The 26,509-nt window shown below is 39.3% G+C and overlaps 1 protein-coding gene across 1 annotated transcript; it reads right to left on the bottom strand.

Moving 5' to 3' along the window:
- LOC146478521 (xanthine dehydrogenase/oxidase-like) lies at positions 1 to 26,509 on the bottom strand. The gene is made up of 41 exons (XM_085112151.1): positions 26,392 to 26,509; positions 26,156 to 26,317; positions 25,948 to 26,005; positions 23,134 to 23,232; positions 22,228 to 22,334; positions 21,551 to 21,677; positions 20,903 to 20,964; positions 20,626 to 20,712; positions 20,179 to 20,259; positions 19,188 to 19,329; positions 18,288 to 18,455; positions 17,360 to 17,436; positions 16,799 to 16,895; positions 16,252 to 16,361; positions 15,471 to 15,667; positions 14,752 to 14,917; positions 13,946 to 14,035; positions 13,445 to 13,562; positions 12,652 to 12,703; positions 12,232 to 12,358; positions 11,340 to 11,459; positions 11,126 to 11,248; positions 10,741 to 10,842; positions 10,151 to 10,214; positions 9,968 to 10,037; positions 9,780 to 9,867; positions 9,544 to 9,630; positions 8,895 to 9,020; positions 8,397 to 8,462; positions 7,837 to 7,982; positions 7,147 to 7,228; positions 6,587 to 6,682; positions 5,801 to 5,929; positions 5,406 to 5,480; positions 5,047 to 5,099; positions 4,608 to 4,722; positions 3,946 to 4,011; positions 2,800 to 2,988; positions 2,046 to 2,119; positions 1,733 to 1,826; positions 1 to 1,072 (listed from the first exon to the last, which is right to left on the bottom strand). The coding sequence occupies exons 2-41, from the start codon at positions 26,204 to 26,206 to the stop codon at positions 1,022 to 1,024; spliced, it is 4,032 nt and encodes a 1,343-aa protein (XP_084968277.1). The 5' UTR covers positions 26,207 to 26,317; positions 26,392 to 26,509; the 3' UTR covers positions 1 to 1,021.

Raw genomic sequence — 26,509 nt, 5'->3', positions numbered from 1 at the left:
TCATTTTCTCAAATTTATTTTGCATACGAGGCCCAATATATTAATATCCCGATACACATCATCATCCCATTATGTTCCGTTTTCCACAACACATTACACAGTGAAATTGTACATTCCAAAATATTTAAAACCTCAGTACTTGTCAGTTAATAATTATATTACGTTTTGAAGGAGATAAAAATTTCCGAGTATAAATTTTCCATTCATGTTCCGCTTGGGTCATTAGTTAAAATATTCCTGAGATGTAAAAATATCATTTTCCAATAATACAATGAACATTGCCACGGCTGAAACACAAATTGATCATGTCTCTTGATACCGATACATAATTATCACATGCACCGAAGTAAGTGTTTGGCTTACAAAAATTACAAACTCTTACAACTTGTTTGAGTTCATGCAATGAAAAATACCGCTAAAATACCGATCATTAAATAACACTCATTGACTGTCGAGATATTTAGAATATCAATCCAAAGGAAAATGTTTCATTACATTACAATCTTGCCCGGCCTTTTGACCAAAAACATCATAAATTAAGTCTCTCGTGGTGCCCTGTAAAATCCCCAGTTTTAATCAAGGTTGGTCAGACTTCGCAAATTACGAAATATCAATGACTGTCTACTTTCCTTCATTGAATAAAGTCTCACTCCCTTAACTAATAGACAACAAATTTCAGGTACACCAAAAAAATTACTAATTACCGTTTGTTCTTTACTTACAGGTTTTCTAATCACTGTCGTAAGAAATCGTCATCTGAACTCGCAAACAATGTAATCAGTCAATCAGAACACAAAGTAAAAGCATGCAAACCGTGCCAAGCGCGGGAAACGTGCACAAGCAATCTCATGATGGTGTTTCACGTTGCCTCTGATTGGCTAAAGTACGTCGCTCGACTTTCTCAAGTCCTCAATAATCGCAACAGACCAATTCCAAACACGACAGTTCATTAGAAAATCACTCCTACAAATTAAAGCCTTTTCGTTTAAACTATTCGTTATAGAAACGTAAACCTAATTTCTCATGGGTAAACGTTAAAGTCTTTCACGCTTGGATCTGCAAGTTTGGTGAACTGTAAAGCAAAATAGAAGGAACATTGTTATTAAGTTTATCACACACGCAATCTCTTCTTCAAGTTCAGTGGTGTGCAAAGGCGTGGGTTTCGTAGGAGGTTAAACTTTCCAGCGCAGCAGCACCTCAAGACAATGTGGTAACAAATATGCCTACCATTAGAGCGGTTTTCAATTGAGTGTCGAAAGCAATTTAGCGTTTGCTTTGCTTTTCCTTTACTAGACTCTCTGATTGGTTGGCAAAGTTCACGCCATTTTCTCAACCAATGGGAATCCAAACCAAAACCAATCGTGCTTGGTAGCACGCGTTTTCCCGCGCTTGACGCAGATTATCCATGTATTTGTATCGAGTCCTGATTGGCTCATTGTGCTGTTTACATTTGTTGTGATTGGTCAGAGAAATTACTTTGGTTTTGGTTTTACAACACTCAAATGGAAAACCGCTCTATTACACATACTTATAAACAAAAGAAGGGGACCAAAACTACAGGAAACGTTTTCGCTTGCAGCATGCAAGTAGACTAAACGTAGCTGCCTAAAGCGAGTTTAACTTCATGGAAGGAACTGCTGTGGGTTGACAAGCGTACACTTTTTTCCTTATTTAAATCCACCCAACATTGAATTCATAAACAGAAACTGGACAGGCACGACATTTTTCTCACCTGTTGAGTGAACTTGTCAACACAGGCCATTCTGATGCGCTCGCTCGTAGCAGGACTGTCCAACCTAAAAATTCCTTCAACACCTGACTCGCGTCTGTTTAGTGAAACGAGAAAAAGAAAAGGGATTAGAACTCAACCAGTTGTCTTCGGAGGTGCAGTGGTTCTGCTGGCGCGTCGATTTTGCATCTGAAGAAAGCACTTAATAATAATAATGAAAACGACAAAAGACACTCGCACTCGACTCGTGTTTTCACAGCTTTCCTCTTTTGTCCGAACTTCCCCCAGAAAACGTTGTAATTTTTAAAATTCTCACCTGGCAAACGTAATTGCATCTTTAATAGCGTAAAAGACAGAAGACGCCAGGAACAAAGGAGGTTCACCAACAGCCTGAAAGGAAGTTAACAATGCTGAACGACGACAATACATTGTCTTCAGTGAACTTTCTCACTCGGCGGCCATGTTGAGTCTCAGGAGAATAAAACGCTGTTTTTGCACGGCTAGCCTCTCCCAGACGCGAATTCAGTGCGAGGCTTGCCGTGCAAAAACAAAGCTTTTTATTCTTCTGAGACTCAACATGGCCGCCGAGTGAGAAAGCTCTATCAACCTCGTTCCCAGGGTCCTCTCTCGTCCTCACTCGAGAAAGTAAGAGAGAGGGCCCTGGAAACGAGGATGTAATAAAAAGAACACGACTAAAATAGAAAAGCAAAGGAAGACTAAAGGTTTCATTGCGCTAACTTGGCGGTCTGTAAGTGTATGGATCGAGTCGGGAGACTTACCGGACAAGCTACACAGTACAGATTTTACGAAAAATTTCTTTTCTCGAAAACAAATTCTGACATCTCAGGGAACTTATCAGAGTGTTCCTTGTCAGAAGGTTCACCTACATTCCAATAAAGAATACATAAAGCTGGATTGCCAACGACTACTGTCGAAATCGCGACTCAAGCGATTCCTAAATACTACTTCGAACAACCTTGTTCCCAGGGTCTCTTCCCTTTCGGGGGATGGGAAGACGAGGGACCCTGGGAACGAGGTTGCCACTTTGAACAACAGAGAGCAATTCTTACTTTTGAAGAATAAACCGCTTTTTCGTTTGGCGCGCTGCGCAAAAGATGCACGTAAAATTCCACTGGAATGTCTGCAAATCCGGGAATTTTGTAGGCACCAGGCCCTGTGGTCCATGGGGAGCCCGTCTGTGAGTAACGCACTTCTTCAATAGTAAACAAACCAAGGCCTTGAACAAAACCACCTTCAACCTATGAAATAGCAACAACAAAAGTAGATAAACATAAGGTTTTCACACAAAAGGCGGAGAATTGTTTGAAAATGCTAGTCTTGCTATTCGAGAACAAGAATTAAAGGATCGTTTTTCTATCAGCGAAAGAGAAGATAGACACATTTACACTGCTGTTGTCGAAAGCAGTGATATGAACGGTCAAAATTACGCTGCGGACAATCACCTACGGATCATAGTTTAAGGGGGCAATACACCTAAATTTGAATGAAATTTGAAGAGGTTTTAAGAAGGGATAGAAGAACGAAAATGATTTTTGGAACACTAACAGACAGTCGATAGCCACGCAAGAGCACCCCAGGTTGCTAGTGGACTAACCTGGTATCCGTCTTTTAATTATTAACTACAAATTCCAATTTTAAAACTTCACTAAATCTTCAATATTTCTTATTTCTCTTAATTTTACCAATCTTTCTAGAAAAAACTACTCCAATCACCCAAAAATTCACAAAATACCCCACAACAATCCCACAACACAGATTCACGATATGATGATGGGGTTTTTGGATTGCTTGAAACGCGAACGAGATATTTCCATTAAAGCCATTTCAAGTGGCGGAAAAATGGCGTTTAGGTGTAACTATTTTGAAACCCACTGTAACCAAAGATCGCAACTTCGTACCCATGAGCCCTTTCCATTTGTCAGAACTGGCAGATCAGACCAGGCCGTTCGCAAAGGGAATGTACCAATTTGAAGGTCTGGTTATATGCTAGTCCTTCAAATTTCTTCAGAATAAGGGGTATCATTTTCGGAAGGTTCAAGTGTGAAACTATTTTGTACAACAATGACCTCTAAATTGACCCACCCCATTACGGAACTGACAGGTCTGCCAAATGGGAAACGCCCGATGTGTTCGCTACAGAGAGGTATCTGTTTATCTGATATAAAAAAAACACGGAGAAAGGAAACTGTATTCACCTGACCAATGTCGATAGCTGGGTTGAGACTGGTACCAACATCCATCACTATATCTGTGCGAAGAACCTACAGAGTAAATGTAACATAATTGGGAACCAGACACGAATATGAACTGAATCAAACCTGAACTGCGTGTGGAGCTGTCTGCAGTTCTGATCACGACAGCTTCGGAAAAAATAGGGACCTTAGGATTTCACTACGAGTACGACTTTTCAAATCTAGTTTGCTTGGTTTAGAAAACCGCTTGTCACACCAATCGTGTCACTAGGTTCTCCTTATCTGCTGGTAAACAGCGGGAAGGAACGACAGTTCTGGGGATGTGACTGGTTTGAAATTTGAAGGTCGTACTCAATCTTGTACTCCAATTCAAATCTGGAGGTCCCTTACGAATAAAAGACGACAGAGAGTAGGAAATCAGGCGCTAATTCAACACGCCGTGACAATACAGTTGACTCTACTCTAAACAGCGATTTTCTCAAACCACTGGGTTACTCCTCTCCCTCGCTTACTGTTAACAGTAATTCACAACTGGCTGCTAAGAATTCCAGCTTTCCACTGCATGTTGAGATAGTGGGAATCAACTGTACTATAGTGCGTGACCTAGGTTCTCGGCGTGATAATAGTGAAATAGCTTATCCGTAGCGTGACAGTAATGGCCTCACCTGATGGTCTCCCGTGAGGCAATCAATTTCCACTTCAGAGCAAGCAGCACCAAAACAGAAGTAATTGAACACTCTGCCCGAGTTGTTCTTCCAGTCATATCCTAAATCAGGCGTCCTGTGAGATGAAAAGAAGACCTTTAGCCGAAACTATGACTGCAATTACACACGAAAAGGAACGCAACAAAACTGACGGCTTAACTAGCCTTGGGGCAAGTACCGGGGATGGGGGGGGGGGGGGGGGTAAGCTCATGTGACCTCTAGCCTAATACAGACCCAGTGGGAACAAAGGAAACAAAACAGGATTCATCGCCGTATTGGTAATCTTCATTAAGCTCGGAATATTCGGGCAATTTGAAAACGCGTTCTTATAATTTGCTAGCATCAACTAAAAGCTATGATTTAATTTCTATAAAGCTCACTGAAAACTCTGCGGTCTTACTTGTAAAATCCATTAGCAGAGAGGTTGACGCGATCAAAGTAGGCAGAACGAACCTAGAGAAGAAGGACGACACGCGAAAATTACTGAAGAATTTTATAAACAACGGTAAAATAGACTGACTGACTGACCAACCGACCGATCGGCTGACTGACTGACGGACTAACCAACTGACTGACCGGCTGACTGACGGACGGACTGACGAACTGACTGAACGGCTGACTGACGGACCAACCGACTGACTGACGGACTGACCAACTGACTGACCGGCTGACTGACGGACCAACCGACTGACTGACAAACCGGACGGACGGACTGACCAACTGACTGACTGAATGTTCAAGACTTTATTACTGGCTCACCCAGTCTTCCCAGGAACCTTTAGGATTCTCCATTTGATATGGTTTTAGTCGCTCCAGGATTTGCTCACAAGCAATCTGCAAAAACATAAAACAGGCAAAAGTTTAGAAGAGTAACAAATATATCGTAAATTTCACATCAAGAAGCACTGCAAAGTAGGCTGACTGGAGAAGTAAAATGAACCAATCAGAATTCGGACTAGAAACACTCATGCAACCATTGCCAAGCGCGGGGAAAATATGTAACCGATGCCAAGGACCTACTTACGTACCACAAACTTTCAACGTGTATTTTCTCGTGGTGTCATCGGCTGTTTATTTTTTCACATATGCAAATCTGACGAAATATGACAAATATTACCCTGGGACCCCCTATTCGGTAAAGAGATAACGCTTACCTTGACGGCCATGCCATTCAAATCAGATGACGCTGAAGCGGCTGTAGGGGAAGTGTTAGCGACTGTGTTGGTACTGGTTTCTGTGATATGTATCTTGGACACTGGGATGCCAAAGCTCCGCGCAGCTACCTGCAGAACAGAGTTCAAAGACATGCTAGAGTAGGAGTCACAATGGCTCATCACGGAAATGACCGATAAACCAATCAGAATTCAAAGCAGAACATGAAACCGGTGCCGAGCGCGGGAAAATCTGTGATCGGTGCCAGGCGCGGGAGAAACAGTACCTTGTGTCAAGCGCGGGAAAAACTGTAACTGGTGTCAAGCGCGGGAAAAACTGTAACCGGTGCCAGGCGCGGGAAAAACTGTAGCTGGTGTCAAGCGCGGGAAAAACTGTAACCGGTGCCAGGCACGGGAAAAACTGTAACTGGTGTCAAGCGCGGGAAAAACTGTAACCGGCGCCAGGTGCGTGGAAAACTGTAACTGGTGTCAAGCGCGGGAAAAACTGTAACTGGTGTCAAGCGCGGGAAAATATGTAGGCGGAGTACACCCAAGACAAGTCACAACTGCCTTGGCTTGCTTCTAATTAGTGTGTGTTTTTTTTAGTGCCCTATCTCTGCTGGTTGAAAGTCTGTTCAGTGCTCATGCTTTTGAACAAGTTCAGCCTAGTAGAGTTTGTAACTTTGCTTTTACTACTCTACAATGATTCGTATGACTTCACGGTCCCTCCTCCCTTTGTTACGATTTTCAGCCTGAATTTGGGTTTCTATACTTTTCTTTTGCACTTACCTGAACCATTTTTGTGTGAAGTCCTTGTCCCATTTCAGTTCCACCATGAGTAACAAGAACTGATCCATCAGTGTACACATGAACAAGAGCTCCCGCCTGGTGCAAGAAAGGTTACATATGAGAACTCATTTCCCGCAAACCGGTCGGACACTCAAACCACCAAATATATGTGCCATAAAGCAAGGTTAATTTTGTATGACAGCGTGCCACTCGAGTCACAGAAATGTGTCCGTTGTCCGTATTAACCGGTTTTTTCACCGGGCTATATTCGTCGGGAAAAACGGCCGTCCCTAATAAGAGGGTGTCCGTAAAGCGGGATTCCACTGTATTTAGATTGTTATGGGGTGGTTAACACGCGCGTTGGTTTAGAGAACGAAACGTTGTTGGTCCGAGCGTTAGATCGGACATGTTTCTTCCATGTCGCCTCTGTTTTTCTAGGTGAATTAAATCAAACAAATAATGGGTGTAACCTGTCACGAAATCGAATCCAGCCAGGAAAAACTACCATTGGCCTAGGTGATATAAATTCAACTGTTTTCCCCACCAATAAAGCGCCTCACCTGATTCATAAACGTAGCAGTAAAACTTATGCCAAACTTGGTAGGCGTCAAAGCAATGCCTCGCTTTTTCCAACGGTTTTCCCTGGATAAAAAGGTAAAAAGAGCAAATGCATTCTATTTCGCACGATTATTTTCACTGGAAACATCATGGGGGCTTTTTTTTTTTAGATAAAAAAGACGGTTGTTGTAGTTGGTAGCAATTGCGGGATCTTTTTGTTGGACGTCTCGAGAATCTAGCCGAAATTGAGTCCCACAAGTCGATTCATCGCCACTAAGTCTTCACGTCACATCGTTGGGGTTTGACAGATTTTAAGCGCTTTATTTTGTGGCGAAAGTCAAGGTGTTCATGGTGTAGTCACACTACAAGCTCTCCCTTATTTTTCCGCAAAGCGAGCGAAAAACGCGTACGCGAGAGAAAATTGCCTCCTACGAGGGAATGCGACGTGCCTTGCGTCACCACGCGGGAAGAAATGTTCACCCGCGTTCGGGTGTTTCACTCCCTAAAAAAATGTCAGGGACTTCTCGTAGTCTAGCTGTCGCGGACATAAAAATTGAGGGTAAGCAGATGTCAAGCGACACAAGTTCACTCTAATGCACTACACTTTAGAATATTAACAAACGCTTGCGCCATAAATTACGGTCCAAGCCGTACGGAATGACAGGAGCTAAATTACACAAAGTAACACCAACCGATTAAAGGACTCAACATGTTCCCTTCTTTCCTCGTAACGACTCTTTTCCACCAGCTCATCCCAGATGCGCCGGATGTGGCAGCTTGCCAATTCCTGGTTGAAGTGAGTCAAATCTCCCTCCTGGTAAAAGTTCACCTCTCTGACCTGAAAATTAGGCGACAAAAACACTAAATGGCAACTACAAGCAGACAGTGTCTAGATGTCAAATCTGTTGATACCAGGGTCTGCTGTCCTTCAAGTCTCCTACGACACCCCATCAGTGTGTGAACCTTAAAGAGCAGTGTCGTAAAACCAAAACCAAAGTAATTACTCTGACCAATCACAACAGACGCAAACAACGTGGACCAATCAGAATGCGAAGCGAATAGATGTAACCGGCGTCAAGCGCGGGAAAACGCGTGCGAGCGAGGCACGATTGGTTTAGGTTTTGCTTCTCATTGGTTGAGAAAGTGGCGCGAGATTTAAACCAATCACGGAGCGTAGTGAAGCAAAAACAAAGTAAATGTCGCCGCTCAATTGAAAACCAGTCCAATGAAAGTTATTGAACAACATACAGACCTGCCTCTGTGAAATGCCGCAAGTGACTGCAATATCATTGATCCAGGATTCAGCAAACATCATACCCTGAAAAGAATTCATAAATTATTGCTTTGTGATAGTGATAAAGAAATGACACACAGATAACAAAAAAATTAAATATAATTTAGAACCAGAAAGGCGATTTTAAATTGCATCTACAATTGAGGAAATAATTCCCCTGCAACACGCTCCTTCAAACATACTAGTTACAGAAATCTAGGTTTATCGGAACAAAAGTGCACCATCACAACAAGTGATTAATAATTTCACAAACCTTCGTAACAAACTGACGCGTGCAGCTTGAGTGTCCCACAAGAATTTCTGCTTGTTCGTTTAGTTGGGAGGGTATTAATGTAAGTAAAATATACTTCACAACAATTTTAGTATTACAGTCAAATTCCTATATTAAAATTTCCCAGCAATATTTTGGCATGAATTGCGCACGCACAACACACGTGATTCCAAGAAATTACCCACCTGTGGTCCACCAAATCCTCTAAACGCTGTGTTTGAAGGCATGTTAGTCTTGCACATGTAACCACGGATTCGAATGTTTGGGACACGATAACAGTTCTCAGAATGGAAGAGAGCCCGTTCCATAACCTGTGGGAAAGAAATGTGGAATTAGATTCCGTTTTTACGGCCCGTTTACACATGCGATTTTTGTGCAATTTTTGTCGCACGTTTTTATTGCAACTTTTATCGTACTCAAGTCGCAGTTTTAAATCGCGTACGTAAACAGCGGCGATTTCAGCACGATTTTATTGCCGCGATATAATGGCAAGAATTTTGACTATGTTTGACACTGGATGGTAATTTGCCTTATTTCTCAGGAAACGCACAGCGATATCGCGCTGAAATCGGAGTGAAATCGCAGCTGGTTACACTTGCGATTTGATGTCGCAGCATCACGGGTGAAAAAATTGCACTGAAATGCGACAAACGTTGCATCAAAAGTCACTTGTGTAAACAGCACTTGATAGGACTTCATTTCCAAATGCTTTTTATTTGATGACCTACATATTTAAGGTAACATTTGTTTGCACTTCTTCACTCGTCTGCCTAACAAAACAATTACATTGCAAGGATGAATAAAATATTGCATCTCTTTTAAAAAGATACTCACAGCTTTTGACAAATCAAGGGAATTTCCAGCATTGCTGTACAATGTTACATCCAAAGCTTTGATCTTGCCATCTGATGTAAAACCAACCTGGAGAAATCAATAAGAGAAAATTAATAACTACATCAAACATGAGTTCAGTTGTCTATTACCGCTTGGAGGACAGGGTAACAAAGAATTGGACAATAATCAGAGTGAAACCTCTGATAGTTTCAGTTACATTTAGTTTTGAAAATTACCTTGTAATTGGCCAAGAATGGATGCCTTGTGCCCGTACTCATCATATCCTCATCTCGGTCGAGCATGCATCGCATAGGCTTACCAACCCTGAAAGACAGAAATGTCACAGCACCATAATTGACGAAATGAAATGAGTTAGCAAAACATAATGTACTTTTGGATAAAAATAAACTTAAAACTATCTTACTTGGCGGCAGCCACAGCCACCGCACTAGAAAGAAAGCAGTTTCGTGTTTCTTTGCCTCCAAACCCACCACCTACAGAAAGAAAGAAAGAAAAAAATTCACCTATTTTGCAGTGACCTTGATACAATTAATCGTGGTAAAACAAGTACTCCTCGGCGATAAACATTTAATCAACGGCCTCTCACCCATTCTTTTGACGCGCACCACTATTCTATTTGAGGGAACTCCCAAGGCTTTGGCAACAAGTTTCTGCGGAATTTCAAAGATAACAAATGAAAATATTTTTTTTAATAAATGAGACACCACTGATCACAATTATTTACCCAACTTAAGCAATCGCAAAAAGAAAGCCTGACAAAACTTCAGGCTTGAACAGTATTCGAACCCATAGTAATACTAATTTTTTCTGGCCTTTTTTTGCAGCTGATTGTCTCTCATTCGTGAATTCCTACATCTGCAGTTCAAACATGTGGATTTCATACATTTCACTTTCATTTTAAACAAAACCAAGAGGAATTTAACGGTTTCAGAAAGAAACGATTCACTTTTGCTGTGTTCCTGTCAATGCAATTTCATCTGTACAAAATGCATGTTCTGATGAAATTTTTCGCATGAGAATGACAAAGACGTGAAAGGCTTCCAAAAACGGTATTTCTACCAAGCGCAGTTTTAAAAAATCCACGGGTTTGAATGGTGGGGGCAAATGCCACAAACTGGTATAAACAAGTAAGAAAACATTAATAAATTGTCTTTATCCCTATATACAGTATATTACCTGTGTCAGTGTTGGATTTTGAGTGGAAACAAACAGTTCCATCTCGCCGTCTTCTCCCTTAGGAACAGCTACTGTTGCCTGTGTCTCTAAATAGAAGTGTTCCTATAGCAGACAAACCAAAGCACTTAAATTTAACCTTGGTTATAAAGAATTTTAAATAATATGCTTCCCAAAGCTCTTAGCTCTTAGGCTGAGCAACAAAAAATTCAAGAGAGATTTTAATTTACTTTCTATAAAGTGCAGGCTCACTCGTCCACATGTCGTACCTTTCCATCCAACACATGATCAAATTGGTGATTCTTCTTACCACCATCCTAAACTTTCCTTCTCCCCAACTATATAGTTCCCTTGAGAATTTACTCTACAATCATCAAGTCAATCTTACTTGTCCTCCAAGTCTCATCTCTCCTTCTAACACGTGATCAGACCCAGCAAATGCAGTTTGCAAGCTGCCTTTCTCAATACACATTGGCGTGGATTCAAAGAATGACTCCGCTGCTATTGCCTCCTGTTTAAAAAAGGTGTTACGGTGAGATCCCAAAAACAGTTTTTCGCAAAAAATGAAATTTTCAATTTGGGTTGTAAATTGTGTTCTTTACCTCGATCGTTAATATTCTGGGCAACTCCTCATATGTTATTTTGACCATCTTTGCTGCTCGTTGGGCTTGGGCCTGAGTTTCTGCCACGATGACACCAATCACCTGCCCCACGCATGTCACCTGACATACACAGATTAATGCACCATAAATGAAGTACAAAATGATACAAATGTGCAGTTCTTTAATTTGAAAAATGCTTGCTTGCAATTATAGTAACAATTTGCAATGTTAAGTGTAAAGGGCAATCAAAATGAATTCAATTTGGCTATTACTGTAAGAAAATGAATTCATTGCAACAGAGTTGAAATTAAATTAGCAGGTTTCTATGGTATAAATTTGGACAAAAAAGTTCTTTTCAACCGAAACATCCCACAATCCTATCCATTAGCCCATAGATAATTAAAGGCTATGGTTATGAAACCTGACAAACTTCTTTGTTATATGTTTTTGTTTGCCTTTTTGGCCTTGACCGTGCACAAACAACAATTATAGAATTTGGAATGTGTTGGAGCAACTGACCAATTGAAACGTTTTTGTTAAGATATTCAACTGTGGTGTGAACATTAAAACAAAGGATTTTGCAGGGTCGCAGCCCTTCCAACAAAAATTGCAGCACCATTGTTTTCATGGCAAGGTTTCCTAACCAGTCCCTCAATTAAAAATGATTAGCTTGAGCACTAATGTCCCTAATTTCCTTGAATCTTTCCATCAGAAAAGGGAACACAATTAACAATGGCAAGGTATAGATGCTTCCCTTTCCACAGAATTAGGTACATGTACTAACCTAATCTTGCCATATATTTGGTTCTAAATGTGTTTTAATAAATTTAAGGTATACCTTGTACATTTGGCTTTGAAAAAGTTTTATTAATTGATTTTCCATTAAAATCACCTTTTCAGATGCAAAGACCACTTCATCAAATATGACAGGACCTGTAGCATTGTGTCCAGGTACGTCATTTGCACCAATGTAAGTTTTTACTCCAGGTAATTTTAGTGCCTCCCTTGGGTCCACAGCCCTGTTTAATACAAGTATGATACAGGTGTTAATACCTGAATACTGCATTCAAGTGTGACGAAAGCACAATATCCTTCCTGTACACTGCAAATTAAATCATGCAAATATATCTAAATTTATCTCACATTAAGCAAACATCCCTTGGATGACCATCAATTTGTAATGGTGCATGTCGAAGGTGCTATCTGTCTATCCTTGATTTCTAGATGCTTACAGCATGTACTATATTAAGTGGATTTGGAACATAAACCAATCAAAAAACCATGTACAAGTTACCAACTCAGGTAAACTTACAGGATTTTTGCATGGGCACGTTTGCTGAAAACAACACCCACATAAAGCTCTCCTAAAAAAAAGGGAAAAAATATATGAAAAGGTGCAATTCAATCACTGAGTATCATTGACAGAGGAATGTGTTTCATTATGTACTCCCAGGAAACTCTTCTAAGTTCTTAACTGGTCAGGTAACTGTAACTTAAAAGCTGAATAAGCTAATAACTCTCTCAAAGTGGACACAACTGAAAGATGGCGGACCCCTCTGTAGGGCATACACCATCAGGTTGGCAGGTCCTGGCCAAATATCACTTGGCTGTTGGTAACTAAATTCTCTTCATTACTTAAGGAGAATGCCTCTCCAACAAGGCTGAATGTTACTAATGTCTGTCTGCAACTAAATTCTCTTGAAGGTGGTCTCACGGGCATCCTTCCAATAGAAAGAGGTGAGTGTAGATGGCTCTCCTTTCCAAAATGCATTGCTTGGTACATGTACCTTGTCATGTATTGGCCAACAGGGTGTCTGGTAAGAAATTCCTTAAAAATTCCCCCAATATTTTAAAGTTCACAACTGACAACCCTCAATAGTCAGGACACCCTAATCCACTGTCTTAGAGTTGGTGGAATGGGGGGGGGGGGGGGGTTCCTATACAGAGGTCCTATGGAGGGTAGGGAAGGGGTTCTATGTAGGGTGTGGTGAAATGTTTTACTAGACTGATAGATATCAGTCTGATAACAGTAGATTTGCAACCCTGTGGCTTATGACCTACAGGTTTTCTTGGGATGTCAATAGATTGCCTTCCCTGTGGCTTACCTGCATATTTGGGGATGTCATCACAATAGATTGCCTCTCCTGTGGCTTGTTTAGCTGCTGCTAAGTGAGGCAATGGTCTGCCGACCACATCTTCTAATGACTGGTCACTAGGGACTTCCTGCAATAAGGATCATAGTAGAAATTAAAGGTTACCTTCAGCTTCAGGTACATGTAGCTGCTTAACTCAAGTTTCCAGGAAAGCCTAAATTAAAAAAATAATAAAAATTTAAAAGCAATTAGGAGAAATATTACTCTCCAATGAAGGGAATGCTGGTCCATCTCAGGAAAACACCTACAAATTTTCTCAGGCGAATTTGACATGCAATTGCATGGCAAGCTTTCTTTGTGTAGAAAAGTTCAGTGAGCAGTCACTAACTACTTCATCTAACTCTGCATTAACAGCAAACACCAGAGTCAAAAGCTCTATCTTCAGAACTTACAGCTGATGTGCTTACCTCAGAATAACATAATTTAACATATGGCATTTTCTTTTATTTTTACCTGGAAGGTCTGGGTACTGTAGGTGATGTCTCTATGAAACTGGCTGGTTCCGCTCACAGAGGACTTTGGGATTTCAGTGCCATGAGCTGCCTGTTGAATAAACACATAATTATATATTTTTTGATGCAGCATTAACTTTCATTAACAAGTTTCTAAATTTATCAGAGCTGTAAACCTGGCAGTGTGACAGGTGCACCTTTCAGTTGTTTCTCAAAATCAATAGGCATTTATAAAATTAAACAATAATTTAAATTATTTACTTTCCAAAATCACTTAAAAATGTATAGTCTAGTAAACAAATTTGCTTGAAGATGACCATTAATTTTGTAGGGAGGGGGGGGGGGACAGTTTGTCCTGAGAATGATGCCCTGCTAACTAGGTGCCATGGAGAAAATAATGTTTAAGTCAGTGTCAACAGATTGCTTATAAATACATGTATATTGCCACTTAATATAATTATTGTGTTACACATGACTGTTTCATGCAAGCAAGAATCTTATTGGTGTAAACCTTGGGGTCAATGGAAATGATCTCGTGTTAAAAGAGTGAATGCAAGTTTTCTAACACCTCAGACTATATCAATAAGTACTATGCAAATCTAAAGCATAGACTAAATCATGACAGTTTCACAAAATATGGATATTGGAAGCTAAGAAACCAACAATATTTTCCAAATTCCAATTCAACCTGGAAACAGTAGACTAAGAGCCACTCTGTGGACATGCCACTGCAAATTCCCATTTATTTATTTTTGATCATTTAAAGTTAACCAAGAGAACAGAACTTTGCATGATTATGCATCTCACCTCTTGATTGCTGAGCTGTAAAGAAACATTCAAATAGAACTTAAAGAAGAAGCTTGATGCAAGTGATCTTCTGTATTCCACTTGACCTCCAGGAGTTCCAGGTGGGAGAGGCAGATCTTCTGCCAACAACTGACAAGCATCTTCCACAATGCTCTCACTCCATGTTCTAAAAGGGAAACCAAACAGTGTCAAATTAAAATATTAGTGCACAAAGGGGTATACTAAGAGTTGTCTTAGACCTTATTTGCCTGTAGAGCAGAATCTTGAATGAGTAGTTAGATGACTTTTGTACCCACTTGTGCTTGGGGGCCGTAGGGTTAGTGCAGCAGTGAGAGCACTTGCCTCCCAACACTGGGTTCAATTCCCAGCATCAACGCTGTATGTGAGTTGAGTTTATTGTTGGTTCTCGTCCTTGCCCAAGAGTTTTTCTCCAGGTTCTCCGGTTTTCCTCCCTCCAATCAAAACCCAACACTTCCGAATTCCAATTCGACTCTTGAAGGCCCCCCTAATTAACCTCAAGTTACCTTGGTGCTAGCCTCTCTGGTAAATAAATATTGTCATTATTGTTCACTCAGCACTGTACGAGACTTGTTCGCTATCTACCACCTCACATACAACAAGCACTCAATAGTTGCTTATTTATAAATAATTTATATGAATAAATTATCATTCAAAAACATAACTGATAACAAACTAAGTGGTTTTTATTCCATAATCACCTGCCAGTCAGTCCCTTGATGGTTTTCACGGCCATTACCGTTGTGGGTGCCATGCCACCAAAGCTAAAACTACAGTCCTTGATTTGCCATGAATTGGAATTCATATCTTTTTCAAACAACACCCTCATGCCTGTGTTTACTATTGCAATGTCGTCTTCACGTCTACGGGCTTGTTTGAAGGCAAAAACATATTCATGCTGCAAGAAATTTAAAACAATTTATTTATTATTTATATTATCCTTGACTGCATTGAAATTTAGAAAAAGAACTGAATTCAACAGGACCAACACACTTTACTAAGTCAGTCAAAGTCGCCCCAAACAGTCCTTCTCAGGACTACACTCACCTGGGCCCGGTTGTTCGAAAGCCGATTAACGCTAATCCACAATTAAAAGTTAACCAAGGTTTTCAGCTCACTCGTTAAATATGTTTTTAAAGTTTAATTTTAAGCCAATGGTAAAGAAGTATCAAAGTCAAAACAGAGGGACAGAAAGCGATCTTTTTGAAAAATCTTTATTGTTTAGTATTTAAACTCGAATCAAAATTCTCGATAATCCAGGATTAGCTTAATCGGGCTTTGAACAACAGGGCCCTGGATGATCATAATTTACGTACTTATGACATGACTCCTGGGTTCAAACCATTTACAGTTGTTACGCTTTATTTACATAGTTGTCAAAGCATTTAGAAATAGTTGAATATTTGTCACCCAAGCACATCCATGAGCAGGCCAGCTTTACACTCAGTTAGGGGTTTTTAAATTATTTTTATCACAATTTACCTTTTCTGTAAATGGAACAAGAATATCAACCAGAACTTCACTTAGTTCCAAAATTGTTCTTCTGTATCCTGTAAAGAACTTTTCATCCAGGTTGACTTGTCTTGTTTTTCCTACAGTACGACAGAAATTTATCACTCAAAATTAAAAACCAAAACAGTTCTGTTGCGACATTTATTTAATCTAAGCTGAAAGACAAACATGTACCTTTAGCATCCATTATAGAAAGCCCAAAAATTATATCACGCGAAATTACCAGTGAGACAAATCTAAAATGCAGTACTTGTAACTGATTGAAAAACAATTTCATATTAATTTTTCATACATTTCTGTAATACGAGACATTATCCTGCACCTTGACCATGAACAGACAATGATTTAAAGACTGAAAAAATCTATGACATTAATGGAGATACAGTGTACTTTGCTTACGCAAGGAAATATCTAAAACTACTTTCTCCAAACCTTCACCATGTAGCCGTCATATGTTGGTTGCTAAAAGCAGTTACAGAATCGTGTGGACAGTTTTAATATTATCACTTAACACTACCTCCAGCAGCAGCCAATGTGAGTGGGCATCTCGCAGCCATGAATACCGGGTTCAGGTCTGATATTGGACTGGCGGTCATGATATTCCCACCAATGGCCTAGAGTACAAAAGGGAAGCAGCCTTAAATTTTTATTTGCTTAATAATCATTGCCAATTTTTGGCAAGAAATTATCAAAACAATGGGGATAATTAAAAAAACATGAAGTTTAATTAATTTATATAGAGACTTGCATGTATAATATCATTATATAGCATGTGTTATACGTTAGAATGGAGTTTTTCATGTAGTGCATTTTATAGTCTGACATTCATTTTTGCAGAGGAATTTAATGATGCCACAAAAACAAATCAACGTGAGAGTCACCTGAACCTGCAAGACACAGGATACTAATCTATCTAAAAATTACTTTTAAATAATATTAAGACTATGGCATGATCTATCCATTACTCTGGCAACATGTGACAAGTCTTCAACAGACAACAAATGATTCAAATCTATCATCATCATCATCATCATCATCACCACCATTATCATCATCAATCATCATCAATTAAACGTACCCCAACATTTCTGATTTGATGACCAGCAAACCACTTGAGCATGTGAAGTATTGCCACAAACCACCTGGTCTTGTATTCTGACAAACCACAAAATAATTGAATGTGAAATGAAACACAAAATTAAAGTACAAAATATCAACTCCCAATTTGAGGTCAAAAGGATTTTTTTTTATTACTATTCATAATTATTAGTGTTATATACATCAGTCACCATTCTTCTAATTGGTAGCTATTCTGGCCCAAAAAATACCTTCAACTCCTCCACACATCTAGAAGTGACTGATGGAAACATTATTTAATAATTATTATAAACTAGTATTAATCGAACTTGCAGTTAGAAAGAAATTCCTTAGTATACATATCAGTTGCTCTGAGATATAATAGACAAGTCCTTGATACCAACATCCACATCTGACCTTCAGCATTGAATGTATTATCTTGTATTACAAGGGGCCAAGGATAAGCTGCACAAGAACATTGTTCGAAAGACAGTTATCTATAATCGGTTCAAAACTACATGTATAAAAGATAATCAAGGTCTGTTTCTGTTTTATTGCCAAACTTGTTACAATTGGCGGCTGAATTTATTTTTAAGAGAGGTTTTAGCTGGGAAGGGTGGAATACCACTTTCGGAAAAAGTTGAGTGCAAATTCACCTACAGTGAAAAATTTTACACTGAAAAAAAAAACTTTACCCATGGAGGACATACCTCTTAAATATCCAATGTTCAATTTCTGGTTGAACACTTGATTCTAAATTAAGGTATGTGTCAATTAAGCATCATATCCCTCATCAAAATTTAGGATAAAAAATATTTATAACAGATAGCCACACTGCTGGTATTAATCAGGATTCGTTGTACACTGTTACTGACACTGATCATGGGTTGGCTCTGTCATTGTTTGAACAACCAAGTCCACTTCTTTACCTGGCATAGTTTGTGTAGCCTCAGTAAGAACCTCTTCCAAAGTACTAAGTGTCACAGATGCACCAAACCTGATGCCATCTGACGTGTGCTCCACAGCGTTCAACTCTGGGATGTGAGTAGGAGCTATCAAGACTGGATAGGTCTGATTCTTGAACTTCATTTCAATTCCTGTTTGACAAGGAAGAATATTTTGCTGGTTTCGTTGAGCTTTAATTAACATAACAATTTGAATTCACTCCTAAACGCAAGCCAAGGATGGCTGTATGTTTGGTTTGTTAAGATGAAAAGTAATGTTACTGAAAGAAAGAACTTTTAATTAGTTAAAACGTGACTTCTTGTTTGATCATGCAAGTTAAAAGTTAATAAATTGATGCAATGCAGTTGAAATTAAATATTTCTAATGATTTATATATACAAGTTAACATTAGAAAAAATTAGAAGCAATTTTATATGTAACACCTTTCGCATGGGATGCACCCAGTGTGATCATGATCAGCAGCTTGATAAAGCTTGAATTGCAAAACTTACAGAGACATGGGGAACAGTATGCAATCAAGGGGCTGGCTACGAAAAGCAGGCGCCCTTACAAGCTGATTCTGCAACAAACAGTTCAAAATATATGTTTCACTTATTCATCCTTCACGGGTATATTACAATCTCACAATATAACCAGCTCCCAGTTGGCTTGACAGCTCAGTTGGTAGAGCACTCGGCTGCACTGGCATCGCAGAGGTCATGGGTTTGAATCCCATCCAAGCCTGAATTTTTTCAGGCTTTAATTCTTTTCACAACTGCTTAAGTTGTGTACTAACTGCAAGGATCTTTCTTTTGTTTAATTTATTAATTAGAAACAATTTCCTTTCAAATGCTTTACTCGGTGTGCATACATACAATACTCACCAATCTCAGTATTACCGATCACCAGTTTAGCTTGAGGGTATTTCATCTTCAGCTCAAGAAGCTCTTTCAATGTCGCTGGTCTGATCCAAGTCACGAGGTCACCTTTAACATGTAGACTTTTGGGTTTGGCAGCTTCTGGGAGCTTGGAATAACAGCTTTATCAGTAAATATATGTCAACAATAATATAGGTAACATTCACAATCTCTTGGACAAATTATGGCTAAATCATCAGACTCTCTTTCTCAAGCACAAATTGAAACCCCTGGATAACTCAAACTGTGACTTCCTTTTTTTCTTTTCAAGAAGCTTCAAGAAAAATTGAACTCATCTATCTACTAGCATAGACTTTCTAAAATATGTGAAACTCTTTTCATATCCAAAGAAAAGCCATCAAACTTTTTCTAATGAATCCAGGAACAATTTAGTGTCACATGTCAATGTTTATAGAATTAAATGTTACTATGGCAACAATATTTTGACAAGCAGGTTGACCAGAATTTGGATATTGCATTTTATTAATAAAAAATTAACTTTCAATTATTAAATAGAAGAAAGATCCTCGCAGTTACTACGCAACTTAAGCATTTGCGAAAAGAGAGCCTGAAAAAAATTCAGGCTTGAATGGGATTCAAACCCATGACCTCTGCGACGCCGGTGCCACTGCTTAAGTTGCGTACTAACTGCGAGGATCTTTCTTGTATTTGATCTTTCATCCGCAGTTCAAAATATATGTTTCATATATTTACATTTATTTCTTTCAATCATTGTCAGTGATAACTTTAACAATATTTTTTTAGACTTTTTAATAAGTGTTCTGTTATTGGTTTTGATTAAATTTGGAATCCGCTCACTGGGAACAGCAGCAGCCCTAGAAGACCTTTAAAAAAAGTCCATAAAGCTTACAAGCTTGATGCCTCTATAGGTAAGCATACAATAATGCAGACTGTCCCATTTTTTGTTTCTTTTTGCAGTGTCAGTGCACAGGCTTACCATGAGTTCAGGTGGGAAAATGGCATCCTGTGTTGGGTCATATGGAGTAAAGTCCTCTGTCTTGAACAGTTCGTTAGAACCCTAGCGTGCAATTGAAATGTCAAATATCAAAAAAAGAGAATATTGTTTCAAGTTAAGCTAGTTAAAGTTGTAACTATATAGAAAATTTTTCAAAAATTCTGAAAGTTTGTCAAAAGTGTGGCAACTCAAGAAAGACTTCTCACTGACAGATCACATTGTCCCTGACAGGACAAGTTTTCCAAATTAAGGACCATAATAGATCTATCAAATTTTACTGCAAATGCCTGGCCCTCGTTGAACCCTTGCCCTTCCCATCTTTTTGGTCGATGGAAGCATGCATTTAGAAGAGATGGAATACATTGACTGTATAATATAAAAATTATTAATAATACACTATAATTAGATTTTGCCACGAAGGAAACTCACATTTACAACACCATTCTGTGTTACATTATTACAGTCTCCATTTTGGACTCCACCACAGCAACCATTAATGCTTTTACCACAGCATTCCTGAAACACAACAAACCATGCACTTGTCAATACAAAATGACTATTCAATTTATCACAGGACTGCAGTATTTTCTAATCAAGCTGCTTATTGAAATTTAAAACACTTAGACAGATTTCTATGTACTGTAAAAGAGTGAGGCATTCAAATGAAGTTCCAGTGATTCATGACAACAGTAATATACAATTTTACCTTTGTAAAGGTTTTAAAGCCTTCAAGAATCGGTCTGTACCCAGTACAACGGCACAAATTACCTACAGTAGAAAGAAAGTAAAACCAATGAATGGAAATGCCATGTCTACAAGGACATTCCTGGCAATGACCAAGACTCAACAAAACATAACATTCGATTAATACCAACATATGGACATGTATTGATGGTTTGCATGTGATGTCACGGAGGCCATGTTGGTGTACAGGAACAATAAGATTTTTCTCCTCTGGGAGTTAACTTCCATTTTTGAGCAAACTATGTCAACAAATTTTCTTTTATTTTGTACACCAACAGGGCGGCAATGCAAACCACCTATAACCTGTATAACCATTCACAAAGACAACATGTACCACTATGGGGGCATGGCCAGGAGTAACGAGAGGCGGCTGAATTCATAGGCTTAATGATCGATCCTTCTTGCAATGCTTTGAACAGGGTTCCAACAGCCATAATATTTATTGAAAAACTCTATGTACACACCTTTCAAGTGAAAAGAAGGAAGGCAGGTAAGTACCCAAGGTTAGTTAAAACATTGATTGTATTGAAACCAGGTTCAAATGCCAGACTTAACAAATGTCAGTTTTAAATTTATTTTGCTGGATTTTAGTCTAATCTTACCATCCTACCTTCAAATGCACTTTCCATTTCTTTGTGTGTCGGTACTGGGTTGTTTCTCAGAAGGGCGTACATTGATATCACGATTCCTGGGGTGCAAAATCCACACTGGGAGCCATGGGATCTAGCAATACGTTCCTTTGTAACAAGAACACATGATCAAGATAATCAGAGTTAGTAACGATGCCTATGGGAAATGATAGTGAACATTTTGATATTATAATATGCATACAATCTAGTATAAAATTTATACAAAATATTTCAAAGGTACACTAAAAATACCTCAACTACATGCAGGGATAATATCAGGCATCAGCTATCAATACCTGAAGCTACTTACCTACCCACCCTCCCCCCCCCCCCACACTCGTCCAACTTCAATCAGCAATTACTATTTTCCAAAAGTGCATATTTTTAATAGCTTCCTGTACTAGTTTAGTATTATAAGGTGTAGTCAACTCTTCAGCATTTATGGTAAAGGTGTCCTAACCTTCCAATCCTGACCCTATTTTAGACCACAATACATTATCCTTTTACATAGTTACCCATTTTCAGAGGTGGCCTCTATGCAATTTGCATTTCGAAAAATGACTGAAATATTTTTCGTTTAGGTGCAAAGCAACATAAATCTTTCATCCTGTCACCCAGTTGATTACTTATGATCATTTAACGTGATTGTAGTTCACACCTGTACTGGATGCAGTGCAGTCTTGGTACTACCAATACCCTCTACTGTGGTGACAGCCATTCCATCCACAGCACACAATGGCAAGAGACAACCATTTGCAGAAAAGTGTATTGACAATGTTAAGGTTTACTGTATGTTCTAAGACCTAATGATATTCAGAGATCTCCGTAAGCCCCGGCGACCGGCGAAAATCGCCGGCTAGTCGTCCTTGGCGTGCCGGCTACTCAGATCCAATTAAAAAATATATATAAATAGATACTTTGTTTTGCATCCAACGGCAACTTTTCCATCTGCGATGCCTACTTTCCCTTGGGTAAATACATTACGAAATAAATAAAGTTTCCCTTCAAGAGCCAAGTGTCCAAAAATGTTTTTGACTGAATAAACTTGACGTTTCGTCGAGAATTTCGCCACACCATCGCTCAAATCTGCTTGCAGATGTCGATCGAACGTCCAGCAAACGAAACAGGCTCAGATTGCGAGGCAGCGGTTACTGACGAAAAGCACTCCATATCAGACAACATACTCTGTATTCCAACACGTGCAAAATGGCGGAAAAGCGGCAGCGTGGGCTGGCTGAGATGTGGCAGGTGGCAGTGCCAAAAACCAAAAAGAAAAAGGATGTTCCAGTGGAAGGCACTTGCGCGCATTAATAAATTCCTCTGCCGGCTACTCCATTTCATTCTCCTTCTACTCCAATTTAGGGAGAACCCTGGATATTGTCCAAGATGAGTCCAGTGGCTATAAATATTTTCTAAGAATTGCCAGTAAGTCTTTTAGAATAACGTTAGTAAATAATGTTGAATTTTTTTACTGCGCGCATGAGTACTGTTTTTTCTTTAATGAAATGCAACATACTTTTCTTAAATTTTGCTCCCGTAGTAAAATAATTAATATATAAAAGATACTTGATCTTTTTACTTTCATGATCATACTTAGAGATCATAACAGTGCAGGCTCCACACCCGCCTTCACTGCATCCAAGCTTGGTTCCTGTTAAACCCACTACATCAATGTTAAGGTTTATAATTCAACAACATCGCAATGCTCAAAAGACTAATTTATCATACACATTCAAGTGGCCAAGAGAATAATAATACATCGTGTATCACTCTAGTTATCACTCTTTATAACCCACTAATTAAGTTCTGCACAGTCTCATTGTACAAAACATGTACAAATTGTACTGTGGTGCAAATGCGATGGGGGTTATCAGATGACAACAGCCCTCCAGTTTGATAACTGTCACCAGTTTTTTTTTCTTAATAAGGAAAAAAAAAAAAAAAAAAACAGAACAGCCAGCACAGTTTTAGGTGTTAACTATTTAAATAGGTCTCTATATATGAAACAAGAGAGCACTATGTGGTTAATTTTTTTCTCTTCTTTCTATCGCATAAGTGACTGGGAATATTTTTTCTTCCTTTATGGGACCCTACGTTAACTTCAACAAAATTCAAATAAATCAAGGGGTCAGAGGAATAGAGGCAAAAGTGATTATTTGGCCAGCCTGCGAGAGCAGATGCCTTTTTCGGTTCTTGTTTTACCCACCGTGAAAAGTGTGAAACAAAAGGTGGAAAGGGCATCTGCTCGTGCAGGCTCTGAGTTGGCTTAAACTGAACTTTACTTTAAACTGGCTGTACAGTCATGCGTGACCAGTATTTTTGAAATTTGAATGGAGTTTTGAAATTAACAGTACGTGTCAGTTGTGAACAATGCTAACGAGATTTCAGGGTTCCAGTAGAAATTTCCCTAGTTTATTGCCGGTATATAATACTATTAATTTTCTTCCATTACAGCATTAAGCATTTCAAAAATAAGAATAACTGTTTTCCAAGTATTTTCAATTTTTTTTCAGTTAATAGGTCTCTTTCGAAAAGCTTTCAAGAGACGTTTTCAAGATTCCATTCAAATGCAGGACATAACAAAGAGTAATTTGACTGTTCATTTCATACTCAGAAATACTGGACATGCGTGGTTAACGTAGACTGGCTGTAATTCTATTCTGTTGCTCTAGACAACATCCAGATGGTGACCCCTCTCACAAAACATTTTGTTATTATGGTTTGGGTATGCCCTCTCCTAAGGACACTCTAAGTTTAGCTTCATTATTTGCTTCAAAAACTATCAGTTAAGGTATGGGACGCACTTGGGAAAAATTAGCAACTTTGCTGAGTAAAAAAAAAATTGCGGAACTGCAACTGGAAAGCAACAATTGGACTCAAACTATTAGGGTCCCACTGGGTGGAAGAAAAATGTCAGTGATTACACTTTGCACAACTGAAATAGACCAGATATGAATCTCATTCATTGCTTTCGCAATGTCGTCCCATGCTTTGAGCTCAAAATTCTCGGCCCATAATCTTATTCAGGCGCATAGGTAAGGGTTAGATAGGGGTGTTCGTTGAGCCCCAAATCTTGCTGAGCGCTGGAGGCGCTCTTACTAGGGGGGTTGAAAATCTAGGTCTCCAGAAACCTCATTTCCTGCATTTTGAGACCCATTTTAGGCAAATCACAAATTTGTTTTACAGCAGCTTTTTAAGCTATATACATCATTTCTACGGCATAATTGTTTCAACATAAACAAGAAAGTTCAAAGTACATTCCGTGCCCTGTCAAGTTCTGATAGCTATTCGATCTGCTGATAGTCATACACCAAGCTGGTAAACTGCATCATTCTCGGGTGTAGGCCTTTGAACAAATTGACTATCTTGTCAAAATTGACAGGCATATCATATTTGATATGCATTAGAACCAACATGATCTGGAGACAACGATGCAGAAGGATTCTGTGAAGGGCTCGTTTGGGTCTCAGTTGTTGCCTCTCCAGGACTGAAAATTTGGCTGTGAGGATTTAAATATTGGGAATATTCCGCGCTGCCACCAAAACAATGGGGGACTTCAACAGGTTGTAATAATTGTTCACTATTCACTGAAAGCGATGACAGTTACCGCAGTGATGACTATTGTTCACCCTGAGTTTTCCGAAATCCGCCTGCCCCATCCAAGCACTACGGCGTCTTCTATGTTTTGGCCGAGTTTCAAAGTTTTTTTTTTGAACCAGAAAAGTTAGGGTCGCAACGTGCCGCGATGACAGATTTTTATACCAAAGTGGCCAAATTCACACCAAACTTTGCCAAGTGCGACTCATGCCTTAACAAAGATATCTCAAGAATGCTTCGCTCACACCCCCTCCCCCACCCCCGCCCCGAATACGCTTGCGCGCTACGAAGGCTAGTTACGCTACGCAAAGGAGCAACGAAATATGCGAGACAAATTGAAACAAAACAATACTTTTACAAGGATCTGTACAAAACTGGTAAATTTTCCAATTTGTACTTTTCATGAACGAAACCAAAACACAAAAGTGATGCAACATACTTAGCAAAATTAATAGCATCTCCGTGTACAGTGTAAGCCGCAGGAGGTTCGACAGGTCAAGTCAAACGTGGCGTTACAAGTTCATCTTTTCTTGTCCACTGATTTATTTGAGGACTTTCAAAACAGGCACCATTTACAAAAGTAGCATCGCATAAACCTCAGAGCAGCTTTACAGCTCACAGATGTAATAAAGTTATCTTATATTATCTTACAGGCGCTTCAGAACTATCAAAACAGCGTCAGCTTCTTGGTCGTTTGAAACGCCGGCAGCAAAAAGTAACGCAAAACTATTATAAAGGGTCATAAAGTGATTAAAATCGTCTGCGTTTCATCAAAGGATACAATGGTTTCGTAGATAGCCAAGCAAGGTCATTTCAGGTTGAGCGTTTCGCTCTATAACCTGTAAAGGAACAATAAAAAAAATGCATGTCAACAAGCGCTCTGAAAGGTTGACCAGTCAAGGGCTTTTCCATGCATCGTGGCAAACGTGTTTACGGATCAGTTCACGTTGAGCTCGTCTCATCTTATGTTAAATTGGCACAAAGCTTACCTTTTTGCCATTTACAAAGAAAATAATCTCGTCACTGGTTGAAGAAGGCATTTTGTCAATCAAACTGTTGGCAGAAAGCTACAACTGACACAACGAAATTGGCGAAAGAACAACAACTGCCTTCTGCAGCTCTGCGCCAAGCCACACGAGGTGCGCAAATCCCTGAGGAGAAAAAGCAAAATCAGAACGAATGTTCTCCTTTGTTGTTTACTAGCAACAAAGTCAACAGCCATTACCTCGAGCTCCTACGACTAACTATGTAATCAAGAATGTAATCAAGGGATTGCAAGAGTCAAGCACCAGCAATGAATTCTGCGTTATGGGATCAAGCCAAATCCCTTAATTAATCCCGAC

Source organism: Pavona decussata, unplaced genomic scaffold (assembly GCF_977016875.1).
Source record: "Pavona decussata unplaced genomic scaffold, jaPavDecu1.1 SCAFFOLD_64, whole genome shotgun sequence".
NCBI lineage: Eukaryota > Metazoa > Cnidaria > Anthozoa > Scleractinia > Agariciidae > Pavona > Pavona decussata.
The sequence above is the reverse complement of the archived record's forward strand: the minus strand, read 5'-3'. Positions and strand labels throughout refer to the sequence as shown.